The sequence below is a fragment of the Salvelinus namaycush genome, chromosome 11 (assembly GCF_016432855.1).
Source record: "Salvelinus namaycush isolate Seneca chromosome 11, SaNama_1.0, whole genome shotgun sequence".
Lineage (NCBI taxonomy): Eukaryota > Metazoa > Chordata > Actinopteri > Salmoniformes > Salmonidae > Salvelinus > Salvelinus namaycush.
In genome coordinates this window covers 27,692,134-27,710,619 of record NC_052317.1, presented here as the reverse complement: position 1 = coordinate 27,710,619, position 18,486 = coordinate 27,692,134, and the positions used below count along the sequence as shown (strand labels likewise).

General features: G+C 43.1%; 1 protein-coding gene across 1 annotated transcript in view; it reads left to right on the top strand.

Annotated features, from left to right (window-relative positions):
* LOC120055320 (voltage-dependent R-type calcium channel subunit alpha-1E-like) overlaps positions 1 to 17,474 on the top strand; it is a 79,036-nt gene extending 61,562 nt beyond the window's left edge. The window contains exons 30-47 of the mRNA XM_039003196.1: positions 2,739 to 2,903; positions 3,142 to 3,252; positions 3,394 to 3,474; positions 4,111 to 4,230; positions 4,438 to 4,503; positions 4,603 to 4,694; positions 4,864 to 5,038; positions 5,284 to 5,411; positions 5,622 to 5,718; positions 5,923 to 6,028; positions 6,313 to 6,420; positions 6,516 to 6,616; positions 8,779 to 8,888; positions 12,058 to 12,160; positions 13,195 to 13,374; positions 13,853 to 13,988; positions 16,562 to 16,731; positions 16,929 to 17,474. Of these exons, the coding sequence (XP_038859124.1) occupies positions 2,739 to 2,903; positions 3,142 to 3,252; positions 3,394 to 3,474; positions 4,111 to 4,230; positions 4,438 to 4,503; positions 4,603 to 4,694; positions 4,864 to 5,038; positions 5,284 to 5,411; positions 5,622 to 5,718; positions 5,923 to 6,028; positions 6,313 to 6,420; positions 6,516 to 6,616; positions 8,779 to 8,888; positions 12,058 to 12,160; positions 13,195 to 13,374; positions 13,853 to 13,988; positions 16,562 to 16,731; positions 16,929 to 17,474 (2,595 nt within the window). The remainder of the gene's footprint in view (positions 1 to 2,738; positions 2,904 to 3,141; positions 3,253 to 3,393; positions 3,475 to 4,110; positions 4,231 to 4,437; positions 4,504 to 4,602; positions 4,695 to 4,863; positions 5,039 to 5,283; positions 5,412 to 5,621; positions 5,719 to 5,922; positions 6,029 to 6,312; positions 6,421 to 6,515; positions 6,617 to 8,778; positions 8,889 to 12,057; positions 12,161 to 13,194; positions 13,375 to 13,852; positions 13,989 to 16,561; positions 16,732 to 16,928) is intronic.
* Positions 17,475 to 18,486: the final 1,012 nt, after the last annotated feature.

Below are 18,486 nucleotides of genomic sequence, written 5' to 3'. Positions count from 1 at the left end.
GCACTCCCATTCTACTATAGCTTAAATATACTGCTGTACCCCATCACCCCAGAATTTGATTTAGTGAATAGGTGCTGCCAGCAATAGACCACAGGAGGTTGGTGGAACCTTACTGCTGGACCCCAGGAAGAGTAGCTACTGCCTTGGCAACAGCTAATGGAGATCCATAATAAATACAAATACTCAACTTGTACATACATTCTTACAACACAAAAATAAACACAGGATTTCATGAAATTGATTCACTTAACAGTGGTTCCCAAACTTTTTATAGTCCCGTACCCTTTCAAACATTCAACCTCCAGCTGCGTACACCCTCTAGCACCAGGGTCAGCGCACTCTCAAATGTTGTTTTTTGCCGTCATTGTAAGCCTGCCACACACACACTATACAATACATTTATTAAACATAAGAATGAGTGTGAGTTGTTGTCACAATCCGGCTCATGGGAAGTGACAAAAAGCTCTTATAGGACCAGGGCAAAAATAATAATATAATAATAATCAATAATTTTGCTCTTTATTTAGCCATCTTACATGTAAAACCTTATTTGTTCATCAAAAATGGTGAATAACTCACCACAGGTTAATCAGAAGGGTGTGCTTGAAAGGATACACATAACTCTGCAATGTTGGGTTGTATTGGAGAGAGTCTCAGTCTTAAATCATTTTCCAAACACAGTCTGTGCCTGTATTTAGTTTTCATGCTAGTGAGGGCCGAGAATCCACTCTCACATAGGTACGTGGATGCAAAGGGCATCAGTGTCTTAACAGCGTGATTTTCAAGGCAAGAAAATCTGAGCACATCCCTATCCAGAACTCTGGCGGTGGCTTCTGATTAAATTCGATTTTCACAGAACCGCTTGTTGCAATTTCGATGAGGCTCTCTTGTTCAGATATCGGTAAGTGGACTGGAGGCAGGGCATGAAAGGCATAACGAATCCAGTTGTTTGTGTCATCCGTTTCGGGAAAGTACCTGCATGATTGCGCACCCAGCTCACTCAGGTGCTTCGCTATATCACATTTGACATTGTCCGTAAGTGTAACGATGCACGCTGAGAGTCGGGAAGCAAGTTCAGGGAGTGAATACATTTAATTAATAAATGAAACAAACACGTAACACAAACAGCACACCAACATGGAACAGGAACAGAAACAGTGATGACTGGGGAAGGAACCAAAGGGAGTGACATATAAAGGGCAGGTAATCAAGGAGGTGATGGAGTCCAGGTGAGTGTCATTATGCGCATAGCGCTGGTGACAGGTGTGCTCCATAACGAGCAGCCTGATGACCTAGAGGCCGGAGAGGGAGCACACGTGACAGTAAGCATGAGTTCATTTTTACACAACAAATTATACAATGATGGAAAGACCTGTGTGTTGTCCTTGTTAATGCAGACAGAAAAGAGCTCCAACTTCTTAATCATAGCCTCAATTTTGTCCCGAACATTGAATATAGTTGCGGAGAGTCCCTGTAGATTCAGATTAATTCAGGCGAGAAAAAACATCACCCAGATAGGCCAGTCGTGTGAGAAACTCGTCATCATGCAAGCAGTCAGGCAAGTGAAAATTATGGTCAGTAAAGAAAACTTTAAGCTTGTCTCTCAATTTAAAAAACGTGTCAATACTTTGCCCCTTGATAACTAGCTCACTTCTGTAAAAGCATTACATGGTCGCTGCCCATATCATTGCATAATGCAGAAAATACACGAGAGTCCAAGGGCCTTGCTTTAACAAAGTTAACAATTTTCACTGTAGTGTCCAAAATGTCTTTCAAGCTGTCAGGCATTCCCTTGGCAGCAAGAGCCTCTGGGTGTATGTTGCAGTGTACCCAAGTGGCGTCGGGAGCAACTGCTTGCACGCGCGTTATCACTCCACTATGTCTCCCTGTCATGGCTTTTGTGACATCAGTACAGATACCAACACAAAGTCCATTTGATGTCACAAAGATGTCCAGTACTTTAAAAATATCCTCTCATGTTGTCCTGATTTCCAGTGGTTTGCAGAAGAGGATGTCTTTCTTAATTGACCCCCCATAAACGTAATGGACATATACCAGGAGATGTGCCTGGCCAGCCACGTCTGTTGACTCATCCAGCTGTAACGCATAGAATTCACTGGCTTGTATGTGAAGCAGTAATTGTTTCAAAACATCTCCTGCCATGTCACTGATGTCGTGAAACAGTGTTATTGTCTTACTACTCGAAAGTCGTCTTTATTCTCGCTCAAAAAACTCCTATGGCTTATTTTTAAAATTGTCATGTTTCATTTCTAAATGTCTGCTCAAGAGTGAAGGTTTCCCGCGAGAGAGTAATGGTTAATGTGATTGGATGTTAATTATTTGACATGGCTACCTGTATTTGACACTGTGTTGTTATTTCGCTGAACACTAGATGGTTTAATTTTATTTTTGGCAGTGAAACGAGGCTACTCATGCGAGAGAGAGAACTCATCCAAATGTATAGCCCCGTCAGAAAATATAAATATACTGTTTGAAAATGTGAAGAAAAAAATGTAAGTTATTATTATTTTATTTTTTAAAATGTGAATCACATTTTTATTTGGCATACCCCCGACGGCATTGCGTACCCCTGGGGGTAGGCATACCCCAGTTTGGGAATACCTGACCTTCAATAACCATCTTGCTACCTTGATCAGATATACACATTTGATTGATCACAATAATCTCACAGTTTCATTTCTGATTTCTTCCTCTTCTTTTTATTCTCTCTCCATCAGAGGGCATGCATTGACTTTACCATCAGTGCCAAGCCCCTGACGCGCTACATGCCCCAGAACAGGCAGACCTTCCAGTACCGGCTGTGGCACTTTGTGGCGTCACCATCGTTTGAGTACACAGTGATGGTCATGATCGCCCTCAACACTGTGGTGCTCATGATGAAGGTATGGAACCTATGTCTTTGTAACACAGTTTATAAACATGTACAGGCCTTTGTTAGAATTTAGTTTCACTCTCAAAGTCTCAAATCCATGGGAGCAAGCCCAGTGTAACCCTTTTTGTCTGATAACAGTTGAATATGACACATCTCTGTCTCTTTGTATTAAATATGTAACCCACTTCTTTGCCATCACTGTTCGATACATTCCGGTCTCACTCTGACTGTGTCCTGTTTGTCCGCAGTACTACTCAGCTCCAGCAGCATATGACACGGTACTGAAGCACCTGAACACAGCCTTCACCGTTCTCTTCTCCCTGGAGTGTATCCTCAAGATCATGGCCTTTGGTTTTGTGGTGAGCAAGACAACAGGACTAAACTGTCCAACTGGGAAAATTAATGTTATGGTAGACATGGTAGCATGTTATGGTAGAATCGTTTCCATTCAAGAAAGGAGGCTTGCTTTTGTATAATGGTGCTCATTTGCCCCCTGGCAGAACTATTTTCGAGACACTTGGAACATTTTTGACTTCATCACTGTGCTCGGCAGCATCACTGAGATCATTGTGGATTTACAGGTAATGTTTCACTTTAGCTCTTTAACCTTTACTTCATAACCACTGTGATTCATGAACTGGTAATGCTGTAAAGCTTTTTCTCTCAGTAAAAATAGGCTATTAAAGTTGTAAACGTACTTGTTGACTTACTCGCCATCAATCAAATCGATCTCTATATATCCCTATCTGCCTATGGGTATGTTCTGTCTTCTTTGTCCCCGGACACTTCTCTGTTCCGTATATGCCTTGCCGTCTCCACCTTGCCGTCATACATCAGTTTTATGTTTACTGTATTTATATAGAATATTCTGTATGTTGACTTTGTGTAAATTCCTCTGTCTGTATAGTATCTGTACGTTTGTCTATTGCAGTGGAGGCTGGTGAGGGGAGGACGGCTCATAATAATGGTTGGAACGGCGCAAATGGAATGGCATCAAACACCTGGAAACCATATGTTTGATGTATTTGATACCATTTCACCTATTCCGCTCCAGCCATTACCACGAACCCGTCCTCCCCAGTTAAGGTGCCACCAACCTCCTGTGGTCTATCGCTGGCAGCACCTATTCACTAAGACAAATTCTGGGTATGTATAAATGTACTTGGTGAATAAAAGTGATTCTGACTTCTATATTTCCTGTGGTCTGTCTATCTCAGTCAATAAACACATTCAATATGAGTTTCCTGAAGCTGTTCCGGGCTGCCAGACTGATCAAACTGTTGAGGCAGGGCTACACCATACGAATCCTGCTCTGGACCTTTGTACAATCCTTCAAGGTCAGCCATGTTCTCCCCTGCTTTTACCATCTGTCATGTCCACTTAAGAAATATCCGACTTTGTTAATAGAACTAGTAGTCTGTCTTTATTTTGTATGTCCCTAGTCCCAGCTGGCCGTTGCACACACAGATGGGACTCGGCTGCTGGTGTGTGTTCTTGGGAAAACCAAATCCTTCTTCTCTATTTGTATCTCTTCTTTGCTCTAGGCTCTTCCTTATGTTTGTCTGCTCATCGCCATGCTGTTCTTCATCTATGCCATCATTGGGATGCAGGTAAGACCTCCAAAGCTTATATGCTTTACAATGGTAACTTCAGCCACAAAAAGGATGTTGTATTGCGGCTTCATTTGTTTCTCACTTGATCCACACAAGGTGTTTGGAAACATCAAGCTGAACGATGAAAACCATATCAACCAGCACAACAACTTCAAGACCTTCTCCGGTGCACTGATGCTTCTCTTCAGGTGGGTGCATTGAGAAGGAATCAGAAGCTGAGACATATTCAAAACTATAAGTAGATTATTTTGCTGGCTGATGAATTCATATATTGGTTAATGTTTAATAGACTAATTGGTTGATAAATTGCTTGCTTGCTTGATTAATTGACTCATTAATTGACTCATTTATTGACAGGAGTGCGACGGGGGAGTCATGGCAGGAGATCATGCTATCGTGTCTGGGGGGGCAGGAGTGTGAGCCAGACTCCTCCATGGCGCCCATGACCATGTCCCCTGACCACGAGGGAGGCTGTGGTACTGACTTCGCCTACTGCTACTTTGTCTCCTTCATCTTCTTCAGCTCTTTTCTGGTGAGGACGCTGCAGGAATACACTTTTTCTCCTTTCCTCCACTCTTTCTCAGCACTCTTTCTCTCCCTCACCGTCCATTTTTCTGATAGACAAGAGCAACTTTTGATAGTGCTACACAGATACACAAAAGCTATTTTTTGGATTGTATGCATGGACATGTGGACATCAGTATTGTATCTGTGTAGCACTATCAAAAATACACACATGCTATCTCTCACACGTCCTCTCCTCTTGTGTGACTGTAGATGCTGAATCTGTTTGTGGCTGTGATCATGGATAACTTTGAGTATCTGACCAGAGACTCTTCCATCCTGGGTCCTCATCACCTGGATGAGTTTGTCCGTGTCTGGGGAGAGTACGACCGCGCAGCATGGTGAGAGAGAAGACACCACCATGTCTCAACTCTTCCCAGCAGAGGACAGTGTATTGACTCTCTAAAAGCGAAATAGGCCTGAACTGCCTTAATTCCTGTGTTAGACTGGCCAACGTCTTCTGTTTCAAACTCCAAATGAATGCCTTAACCCTTACCTTTTCTCCTTAACTCTCTCTTTCTCCTTCCTAATTTTCCCTGTTTCTTCTGTAGTGGGCGTATACACTACACCGCCATGTATGAGATGTTGACCCACATGTCTCCACCCCTGGGCCTGGGGAAGAAATGCCCCAGAGGTATGGCCTACAAGGTATGGAAGAAACACTTACTTTATTTTATTAATTTAAATTTAGGATAGACATATTTTTTACAGTTGTTTCACTGTAAAGCATGTGGAATTCTCTCTATCTCTCTCTCTCCCTCCCTTTCTACTGCCCTCCATCTCTCTCTCTATCTCTCCCTCCCTCCCTCACTCTCTCTCCGCCCATCCCTCCTTTCCTCTCTCACTCCACAGAGGCTGGTGTTGATGAACATGCCTGTGGATGAGGACATGTCAGTCCACTTCACCTCCACCTTGATGTCTCTCATCCGCACCGCTCTGGAGATCAAGATCGCACGAGGTCAAGGAATGAGTTGAGTTTAAAACCACCACGCCTCACTGCATTTGCATCATTTTTCCAATTTAGACTTGGTCCATCTTGAGCCTGAAGATCCACACTGCCTAGGGCATGCAGACTTTTGGTCCAGCCCAGTACTGGTAACACACCTGATTCAACGTATAAATGGCTTGGTGATTTGTTGAGTAGTTGAATCAGGAAATTCAGCAACATTAACCATTTCCCCTGTCTGTGTGTAATGGCTGAATAAAAAAAGACTCCTGTGGATCTATTCTAATGTGGTCCAGGTGGGGAGGACCGAGTAGCTCTGGACACTGAGCTACAGAAGGAGATCAGTGTGATATGGCCATACCTCCCCCAGAAGACCCTGGATGTACTGGTGCCCATCAACAAAGGTCAGACCCACACTGGAGAGAGACATGGAGAGATAGACCTGGGAGTCAGTCAGTCAGTCAGTGGCTAGCAATCTAATCTAATCTGTGTCTTACAGATTCTGACATGACAGTAGGTAAGATATATGCCTCCATGATGATCATGGACTACTTCAAACAGAACAAAGCCAAGAAGCTGAGAGCACAGCTGGAAGCACAGGTCAGCTTTACACACCATATACACATTATATACACTGAGTGTACTAAACATTATGAACACCTGCTCTTTCCAAGACATAGACTGACCAGGTGAATCCAGGTGAAAGCTATGATCCCTTATTGATGTCACTTGTTAAATCCACTTCAATCAGTATAGATGAAGGGGAGGAGACAGGTTAAAGAAGGATTTTTAAGCCTTGAGACAATTGAGATATGGATTGTGTATGTGTGCCATTCATAGGGTGAATGGGCAAGACAAAATATGTATGTTCCTTTGAACAGGATATGGTAGTAAACTCAGCAAAAAAAGAAATGTCCTCTCACTGTCAACAGCGTTTATTTTCAGCAAACTTAACGTGTAAATACTTGTATGAACAAACAAATTTCAACAACTTAGACATAAACTGAACAAGTTCCACAGACATGTGACTAACAGAAATGGAATAATGTGTCCCTGAACGAAGGGGGGGGGGTCAAAATCAAAAGTAACAGTCAGTATCTTGTGTGGCCACCAGCTGCATTAAGTACTGCAGTGCATCTCCTGCTCATGGACTGCACCTGATTAGCCAGTTCTGTGAGATGTTACCCCACTCTTCCACCAAGGCACCTGCAAGTTCCTGGACATTTCTGGGGGGAATGGCCCTAGCCCGATCCAACACGTCCCAGACGTGCTCAATGGGATTGAGATCTGGGCTCTTCGCTGGCCATGGCAGAACATTGACATTCCTGTCTTGCAGGAAATCATGCACAGGACGAGCAGTATGACTGGTGGCATTGTCATGCTGGAGGGTCATGTCAGGATGAGCCTGCAGGAAGGGTACCACATGAGGGAGGAGGATGTCTTCCCTGTAACGCACAGCATTGAGATTGCCTGCAATGACAGCAAGCTCAGTCCGATGATGCTGTGACACACCGCCCCAGACCATGACGGACACTCCACCTTCAAATCGATCCCGCTCTAGAGTACAGGCCTTGGTGTATCGCTCATTCCTTCGACGATAAACGCGAATCCGACCATCACCCCTGGTGAGACAAAACCGTGACTCGTCAGTGAAGAGCACTTTTTGCCAGTCCTGTCTGGTCCAGCAACGGTGGGTTTGTGCCCATAGGCTAAGTAGTTGCCGGTGATGTCTGGTGAGGACCTGCCTTACAACAGGCCTACAAGCCCTCAGTCCAGCCTCTCTCAGCCTATTGCGGACAGTCTGAGCACTGATGGAGTGATTGCGTGTTCCTGGTATAACTCGGGCAGTTGTTGTTGCCATCCTGTACCTGTCCCGCAGGTGTGATGTTCGGATGTACCGATCCTGTGCAGGTCTTGTTACACGTGGTCTGCCTCTGCGAGGACGATCAGCTGTCCGTCCTGTCTCCCTGTAGCGCTGTCTTAGGCGTCTCACAGTACGGACATTGCAATTTATTGCCCTGGCCACATCTGCATTCCTCATGCCTCCTTGCAGCATGCCTAAGGCACGTTCACGCAGGTGAGCAGGGACCCTGGGCATCTTTCCTTTGGTGTTTTTCAGAGTCAGTAGAAAGGCCTCTTTAGTGTCCTAAGTTTTCATAACTGTGACCTTAATTGCCTACCGTCTGTAAGCTGTTAGTGTCTTAACGACCATTCCACAGGTGCATGTTCATTAATTGTTTATGGTTCATTGAACAAGCATGGGAAACAGTGTTTAAATCCTTTACAATGAAGATCTGTGAAGTTATTTGGATTTTTACGAATTATCTTTGAAAGAAAGGGTCTTGAAATAGGGACATTTCTTTTTTTGCTGAGTTTAGGTGCCAGGTGCACCGGTTTGTATCAAGAACTGCAACACTGCTATTTTTCATGCTCAACAGTTTCCTGTGTGTATCAAGAATGGTCCACCACCCAAAGGACATCCAGCCAGCTTGACACAACTGTGGGAAGCATTGGAGTCAACATGGGCCAGCATTCATGTGGAAGGCTTAAAACACCTTGTAGAGTTCATTCCCTGACGAATTGAGGCTGTTCTGAGGGCAAATGGGGGTACAACTCAATATTAGGAAGGTGTTCTTAATGTTTTGTACACTCAGTGTAATAACCTCAGTCCTCTTCTGTATAACATTATCATGGCATCTGGCATCTGTTGACACAACCTAGTGCCTGTAGTGATGTATTGCTTGGTGTGGTCTCCTCTACAGAAGGCCAGTCTGATGCCGTTCCAGCGGCTGGATGCCTCGACCCTCTCTGAAGACATTCTGTCCAATGCCCAGCCCCTGCCCTGCATGCCCCACAGTGCTGGCTCCGCCCTGTGAGTCAGTCCGTGCGTGCAGGCTTGCTTGCATTCGTGTATGTGTGTGTGCCTTGTGCCTTTAGTAAGTATTTGTGACCAACCCCCTCGATTCGGCCTTATGTAGCAACATTTTTAATTGTTTTTTACGTTGGATTAAAGTAGAGATGTAGAGCTTAAAAATGGTATATGTTTCTCAACACCGTTTCAACAACATTTCTCAACATTGTTTCTCAACACTGCAGTTGAGAAACAAGTAATTCTGCTTTGAAAGTTGGTACTTGAAACTTGTAACCCCACTTTTGAGAAAATGGCCCTTGAATATTTTGGTACACCTACTGGAGAGCTTTTCTTTGTCTACACCCATTCAGCATCGTTCACACCCTCTTAACCTCTCTGGGATATTCGGGACGGTAGCGTCCCACCTCAACAACAGCCAGTGAAAGTGCAGGGCGCCAAATTCAAAACAACAGAAATCCCATAATTAAAATTCCTCAAACATACAAGTTTTTCACACCATTTTAAAGATAAACTTGTTGTCTAAACTTAAATCCAGCCACAGTGTCCGATTTCAAAAAGTCTGTACGACGAAAGCACACCAAACGATTATGTTAGGTCAGTACCTAGTCACAGAAAAACACAGCCATTTTTCCAGCCAAAGAGAGGAGTCACAAAAAGCCGAAATAGAGATAAAATTAATCACTAATCTTTGATTATCTTCATCAGATGACACTCATAGGACTTCATGTTACACAATACATGTATGTTTTGTTTGATAAAGTTCATATTTATATCCAAAAATCTCAGTTTACATTGGCGCGTTACGTTCAGTAGTTCCAAAACATCCGGTGATTTTGCAGAGAGCCACATCAATTTACAGAAATACTCATAATAAACATTGCTAAAAGATACAAGTGTTATGCATGGATTTTAGATCCACTTCTCCTTAATGCAACCGCTGTGTCAGATTTCAAAAAAGCTTTACCGAAAAAGCACACCATGCAATAATCTGATTACAGCGCTCAGACAACAAATCAAGCCATACAGATATCCGTCATGTTGTGGAGTCAACAAAGTCAGAAATAGCATTATAAATATTCACTTACCTTTGATGATCTTCATCAGAATGCACTCCCGGGAATCCCAGTTCCACAATAAATGTTTGATTTGTTCGATAAAGTCCATCATTTATGTCCAAATACCTCCTTTTTGTTTGCGCGTTTAGGACACAATCCAAACTCACGACACGTGGGCAAGTCCAGGCGAAAGTTCAGACGAAAAGTCATATTACAGTTCGTAGAAACATGTCAAACGAAGTATAGAATCAATCTTTTGGATGTTTTAACATAAATCTTCAATAATGTTTCAACCGGAGAATTCCATTGTCTGTAGAAATGCGATGGAACGCAGCTAACTATCACGTGAGCGCACGTGACCAGCTCATGCCAGACACCTGACTCAATCAGCTACCATTCCCCCCTCCTTCACAGTAGAAGCATCAAACAAGGTTCTAAAGACTGTTGACATCTAGTGGAAGCCTTAGGAAGTGCAATATGACCCCATTTCCACTGTATCTTGGATAGGCAAAGAGTTGAAAAACTACAAACCTCAGATTTCCCACTTCCTGGTTGGATTTGAGTTCTGTTATACTCACAGACATCATTCAAACAGTTTTAGAAACTTCAGAGTGTTTTCTATCCAAATGTACAAATTATATGCATATTCTAGCTTTTAGGACTGAGTAGCAGGCAGTTTACTCTGGGTACCTTTTTATCCAAGCTACTCAATACTGCCCCCCTTCTCCCAAAGAAGTTAAGCCTTAGCCCCACCCATCTCTTTAAAGATTCACATGCGAGGCCATGTGGTAAACACACGCTATATCAAATAAAAGCTGTGTTTATTTGTCTTATGTACAGGACACAAAAGTGGTTACTTGCATAGTAGTAATATCTAAAACAGAAAGTGTCCAGATAAAACTATTGTATAAATATTTTAGCATTATTAGATGACACTTACCTGACACACTTGTCTAAATTGATGGGTCATGTGAAGGAAATGCTATAACCACCTCCCAGCCACATTTAGCTAAGTGGATGGGTCACTATTGTCTAGACATGTACACATGTTCATGAAATACAATAGATGGCCGTAATCACCCCCAGACACACCTGGCTAATTTGATGGGTCATGTAATAACCCGGCCGAAGTGGAGTCTTTTGTTTAGACATGTAGCTAGCTAGCTAAACAATTAACCGGCATAATCCCAACTCATACTACTACCAAAACAAACATTGTAATAGCTGTAGTATGAATCTGCAGGTAGCTAAAGCTATCAAACTAGGTTCAATGTTAGCTAGCTAACATTAGGCTATAACTAGCAATGCAAATGGATTTCTGATTCGAATAGTATTACTACACTGGTCATACACATAATGTTAGCTAGCGAGCCAGCAAGCTGCAAGCTGCTAACTAACAGTATGCTTTAGCTTGCAATAAAACCAACTTTCTCACAAAATTAGAAACTTATATCTGAAAATGTAGCTAGACTCTTAACATATACATGGACGAACGCTTCACAGCAGACTGGAACCATTTAACTCCGTTTTGTTTGTAGCTACATCTTGTTTGGCCAGCGTTGTGTCAAGTCACTCCGGTTTACACTGACCGTGGCGTGTGCAGAAATTAGTCCATCACTTTTTCAACTGATCTGTCGATAGCACCTGCTAAATTCAGGGCATCAATGTTGAGAAAAGTTGCAACACTTTTGTAGTTCTCGTTGGCTAACGTTATATCTTTCAAAAATGGTGCGGTAGAATGGACTGTCAAAACATACTGAACAGCTCACGTTATAGACAGAAGCATGCTACATGGCAGACCAATCCAAACTCATCTCCCGGCATGTCCAGCCCATCCATTATCACAGCCAATCATGGCTAGCGGGAAGGTTCCTGGCTTTTTCCGTGGCTAAACCAACTAGGCTCGTACTTATGGATGGAATACAAGTTTGTTATTAAGGCACATGAAAGTTCACAGGTTCCAGAAGGCATTTCTGTCAAAAAACACATTTTGATAACAAAGACTAATAATAATATTTTTAAAAAGTAGTGACGTGCGACATACGCCTAGTTTCCTGAAATGAGTCACATTTGTGTTTGACAGTATTTCCTCTGTGACTTGCCTCCCTCTGTAGGACCAGAGGAGGCCTGGTGGCGTTGAGTCCTCTCTCCCCCCAGGACCTGCTCAACATGCAGCCCATGACCTCTGACACGGATACCAGAAGCCAACACTCCAGGGTAACGAGAAGGACCAAGTCCTATGTACTGTAGAAACACATCACAGGAGTACTGTACACCACACTAACTAGCACAAACACCAACTACACAAAGTACACACACAAAGAAGCCTTTATATAATTTAGTAAGTGTACAATGATAGCTCTATAAAGCCCTTTGCTAGGAGCCAAAAGGAAAAAGTCAGCTATGGGCAAAATATAAAATACTGCCCGGTGAAAACCTAACCTCTTGCGTTAAAGCGCTAAATATCAACCCACACATAGACAACAATGAATCAATTACACTTATCTAATAGTAATGGTTGAATGAAGATACTAATAGTGCAGCGCAGAGCACGGCATTCATGTTTCTATGTGTTTCCGTCCTTGCCTAAGTTGTAGTCTGATTAGTGGAGGTTTAAAGGAGATGCAGGCATTCTCGCTGTTCATTGTGCTGTTTATAGGCTGTTTGGTTCAACTGGTCTTCAGTGTACTGTTTGCCCTATAGGAATGTTACGACTTTGACCCTGGATATCTGTTAGTGTTTGCCATATTTTATGTATATTTTCACTAGGGAGTTACATGAGTCATGACAGGCTTTAAGGAGAGGTGAACTTGTCTGGCTCAGTATGTTTGGTGTATCCAGATCTGAACTTGCATGAGTATGTGTAACAGTAGGCCCAATTGTTGTTCTGGTCTCTCTCTTCTCATTTATTGTTGTAGCGATGTGCTTGTGCTGCCATCTCCTCTTGCTCTCTGACTTTCTCCTCCTGCTTTGCCCAATCTTTCTGGGGTCAGTCTCCTTGTTGTCATTGGTTGTTAATCTGTGGCTCTTTGGCTGGAATGGCTTCTGATTGGTTGGTGACAATGGAATGGCCTAGGTTTGATTTACCCAATTGCAGAAAGGCCTTGCGAATTTTTACCATGTAACATTGTCTGAAGTCCTCCTTGGCTGGAACCCCAAAAGGCAGTTAGTCCCAGTACTGAATTGACCAGCCTGATCTCTACTGTACTGTACTCTATCTCTCCCCTCTCTCTGTCTCTGGTCTCATATAGGTGAGTGCAGGGGAGTGCAGTGGGTTGATTCCTGACCCACTGGAGCTCCCATTTGGCAGGGGGCTGTGTGTACGGGCTTCCTCCATGCCTCGTCTGTCTGTAGAGCCACAGGTACTGCCCTCTGACCACACTGACTCCTCCAGGGGCCGGAAGGGCCCGGGGCAGCAAGGGGGCCCCAGAGTGTGACATGCATGTCTGTGTGACAGAAGACAATGACCAGGCTACACTGGTTGTGCCATTTAGAGAGAAACATTTATTTTATGTGTCTTCCGTTTGCTGCTGGTGTGTCTGGAGAGATATAATCAACATGGATGTTTTTCTACGGAACGCTAGCGGTTCAGAATGGTGTTTTATTGATCCTGGGTTACTGGTATGTTTTGCCTTACCTCTCTCTCTGTCTCTCTCTCCACAATGAGTTGAGGGGGAAAATTAGGCGGTCCAAGCGTCCTAGTTGACCTGTTAATTGCCTGGAATAGTGAGCATGGATAGGAATTATGGATGGATTTCTTCCAAAGTAATAAAACGTATTTTATGGTATTTGTGGGTATTTGGTTGTCTCCTCCTCTGTGTGTATGGCCATGTACGTGTGCGTGTGCGTGTGCGTGTGCGTGTGCGTGTGCGTGTGCGTGTGCGTGTGTGTGCCTGTGTGCGTGTGCAGACCGAGATGGCCAGTGGCTCTATGAAGCGGTCCTCGTCCACTGTGGCTGACCAGAGGGTGAATGGCCTGTGGCAGGAGGAGAAGAAAAGTCCTGATAGACTGTACAGACCACGCCACAAGAGCTACAAGGCTGCCGGTCAGTCTCCACTCTCTACTCACGTGACCTCTCCTCTTATCAGTCCCACTGGCATGATGAGGGGTGGTATTCGTGTGTGGTTATTGTATGTTTAAAGAGTTCTTATTTTTCCATGTCTTTTTTATGTCTTTATCCTAAGTGCATCAATGATTATCCACTTGTCATCAACATACTGTTTACTGATCTACAGTGTAGTTATAACGTTACTGTTTACTGATATACAGTGTACTGATAATGTTACTGTTTACTGATCTACAGTGTAGTGATAATGTTGCTGTTTACTGATATACAGTGTAGTGATAATGTTACTGTTTACTGATCTACAGTGTACTGATAATGTTGCTGTTTACTGATATACAGTGTAGTTATAACGTTACTGTTTACTGATCTACAGTGTACTAATAATGTTGCTGTTTACTGATATACAGTGTAGTGATAACATTGCTATCTACTGATCTACAGTGTAGTGATAACATTGCTATCTACTGATATACAGTGTAGTTATAACGTTACTGTTTACTGATCTACAGTGTAGTGATAACATTGCTATCTACTGATCTACAGTGTAGTGATAACATTGCTATCTACTGATATACAGTGTAGTTATAACGTTACTGTTTACTGATATACAGTGTACTGATAATGTTACTGTTTACTGATCTACAGTGTAGTGATAATGTTACTGTTTACTGATCTACAGTGTAGTGATAATGTTACTGTTTACTGATCTACAGTGTAGTTATAACGTTACTGTTTACTGATCTACAGTGTAGTGATAATGTTACTGTTTACTGATCTACAGTGTAGTGATAATGTTACTGTTTACTGATCTACAGTGTAGTGATAACGTTACTGTTTACTGATCTACAGTGTAGTGATAATGTTACTGTTTACTGATCTACAGTGTAGTGATAATGTTACTGTTTACTGATCTACAGTGTAGTGATAATGTTACTGTTTACTGATCTACAGTGTAGTGATAACGTTACTGTTTACTGATCTACAGTGTAGTGATAACGTTACTGTTTACTGATCTACAGTGTAGTGATAACGTTACTGTTTACTGATCTACAGTGTAGTGATAATGTTACTGTTTACTGATCTACAGTGTAGTGATAACGTTACTGTTTACTGATCTACAGTGTAGTGATAATGTTACTGTTTACTGATCTACAGTGTAGTGATAACGTTACTGTTTACTGATCTACAGTGTAGTGATAATGTTACTGTTTACTGATCTACAGTGTAGTGATAATGTTACTGTTTACTGATCTACAGTGTAGTGATAATGTTACTGTTTACTGATCTACAGTGTAGTGATAACGTTACTGTTTACTGATCTACAGTGTAGTTATAACGTTACTGTTTACTGATATACAGTGTAGTGATAATGTTACTGTTTACTGATCTACAGTGTACTGATAATGTTACTGTTTACTGATCTACAGTGTACTGATAATGTTACTGTTTACTGATCTACAGTGTACTGATAATGTTACTGTTTACTGATCGACAGTGTAGTTATAACGTTACTGTTTACTGATCTACAGTGTACTGATAACGTTGCTATCTATTGATCTACAGTGTACTGATAACGTTGCTATCTACTGATCGACAGTGTACTGATAACGTTACTGTTTACTGATCTACAGTGTAGTTATAATGTTACTGTTTACTGATCTACAGTGTACTGATAACGTTGCTATCTACTGATCGACAGTGTACTGATAACGTTACTGTTTACTGATCTACAGTGTACTGATAACGTTGTTATCTATTGATCTACAGTGTACTGATAACGTTGCTATCTATTGATTTACAGTGTTTACTGTAGGCTAATTGTTCGACTTATGGGCGTAAGCATGTAGCTTCAATCCTGTCCTTTCATCATACCCTCTCTCTTTATCTGTTGTTGTCTCTCTCTGTCCCCCTCTCTCTTTATCTGTTGTTGTCTCTCTCTGTCCCCCTCTCTCTTTATCTGTTGTTGTCTCTCTCTGTCCCCCTCTCTCTTTATCTGTTGTTGTCTCTCTCTGTCCCCCTCTCTCATTATCTGTTGTTGTCCCTCTCTGTCCCCCTCTCTCTTTATCTGTTGTTGTCTCTCTCTGTCCCCCTCTCTCTTTATCTGTTGTCTCTCTCTGCCCCCCTCTCTCTTTATCTGTTGTTGTCTCTCTCTGTCCCCCTCTCTCTTTATCTGTTGTTGTCTCTCTCTGTCCCCCTCTCTCTTTATCTGTTGTTGTCTCTCTCTGTCCCCCTCTCTTTTTATCTGTTGTTGTCTCTCTCTGTCCCCCTCTCTCTTTATCTGTTGTTGTCTCTCTCTGTCCCCCTCTCTCTTTATCTGTTGTTGTCTCTCTCTGTCCTCCTCTCTCTTTATCTGTTGTTGTCTCTCTCTGTCCCCCTCTCTCTTTATCTGTTGTTGTCTCTCTCTGTCCCCCTCTCTCTTTATCTGTTGTTGTCTCTCTCTGTCCCCCTCTCGCTTTATCTGTTGTTGTCCCTCTCTGTCCCCCTCTCTTTTTATCTGTTGCTGCGCCCCTCTCTCTGTGCTCCTTGCCATGGTCTTCCTCTTCCTCATCCAGTGTCGCGGTCAGAAAGGAAGAGGCAGTTGGACACAGAGAAGGAGCGCGGGAGGTCTAAAGAGCGCCGCCACCTCCTCTCCCCAGACACGTCCCGCTGTACCTCCGAGGAGAGGAGCCTGCAACCCTCACACTCCCCTAGCCGTGATCGCACACACCCCCTGGACAAACAGGTAGGCCACACACATGCAGGATGCTTAACCAAGGACACATATTAAAGACCCATACACCATTAGTACCCCCTGAAGCCACTACTAGACCAACTAGACACAAACACATACCCACATTTGAAGAACTGGTAGGCCACATACACACTTGTGAAAAAACAGTCAGACATTTGTATTAAATGTGTTTCCACTCTTGTGTCCAGGGCAACAGCTCCGACAGCCCCATCCCCACCTCTGAATCTAGTACTCCTAGCCGTCGCCCCCTGTCCCAGACCTCAACACGCTCCCATCCCCACATCTCTTACTCTCCTCTGGTGTGTCGCACGCACCCTCCCTCAGGGGACGATGATGACGACAGGGGCAGCCCAGAGACTCAGAGGCGAGGGGAAGCCTCCAGAGAGGGGGCAGGGGGAGAGGGACAGAGTGGGGCGAGGGGCCGTCGCCACCAGCAGGGCTCTCCCCTGCGTCGCTACCCGTCGGAGCCCTACCTGGCCCTGCAGGAGGACGAGCACAGTCTGGACCCCACCGGGTTCATGGAGACGCTGACTTTCGAGGCGGCGGTAGCCACCAGCCTGGGACGTGCTAACACGGTCAGCTCCACATCCAGCTCCAGCTTCAGCTCCGCTCGACGGGGTTCCAGGAGCGGCTGGCAGGTCCCCAACGGACACTTCCGGAAACGCCTGGCTCAGACGGTCTCTGTTGCGGGCTGTGAGCCACTCAGCGACACAGAAGAGGACGACCGCTGCTAGGAGGAGGAAGAAGTGGAGGCGGAGGGGCGGTGAAGAAGGAGCGTAGGGAGTAAAGAGTTAAAGTTGTATTACATTATAAAGGAAAAGGGACATTTGTCACTCTCTTGCATTACTACTGCATACCTGTGTGATTGTAGTATGTTTGCTCAAATGTGAGAGGAGAACAAAAATAAGAACATTGTTTTTGACTTTTGCAAGTGGAATCCCTTTCAAATCCACACAGAAAATGTACAATAAATATCTACCCACAAATATTTGACTGTGGTTCGTTTATATTTTGACTATCAAAATAAAGAGCGTAATAATAAACCTCAAATAGCCTTGGATGGACAGAAAAGAGATTAAATGAATAGAATTGTAATTTGTGTCAATAGGTATTGTCATATCTGAAGGTGTTTCTCTGGCATTGATTCAGTGTTGCTCTTAACGGTGTGTGGGGTGTGAATATGTAACTATGTGCAAAATAAGGAGTAACAATATCTTTGAAAGCCATGGTTTTTGTAAATACATCTGTTTTTTTTTCCTATAAATTTGCCACCAGTACCACTTGATTGTCTGAGTAGGATACATGGCCATAAAGAAGGGTAACTGTAAAAGTACTTTATAAATGAATGAAATGTAGTCATGTCTATGTAACAAAATACACCCAAACAATAATTGATCAAGCAATGTTTTTTTGAATTTTAGTAGAGCTGAGTTCATTTTTGACCTTTTGCACCCTCCACCATTAGATTTCCTATCCCTTTACTGTCTACAAAGGGAACACACTTCTTTAATAAGAATCTATTCATACGTAAACCATGTAACTCCTGTTGTAATTTTTTAAAGGAATAAAACAATCATTAATACAAGCAGAAAAGTGAATGGCACATTGTCTTCTGTTGGAAATCTGTATGATTTTCTTTTCTTTTTTTACCAACTTGCAGGACAATGGACAACAACCAACAATGTCATGAAATGTGATTGCTTTCAATAAAAGTATTCATTATTTTTCAGAAAAGGAATGCCTAAA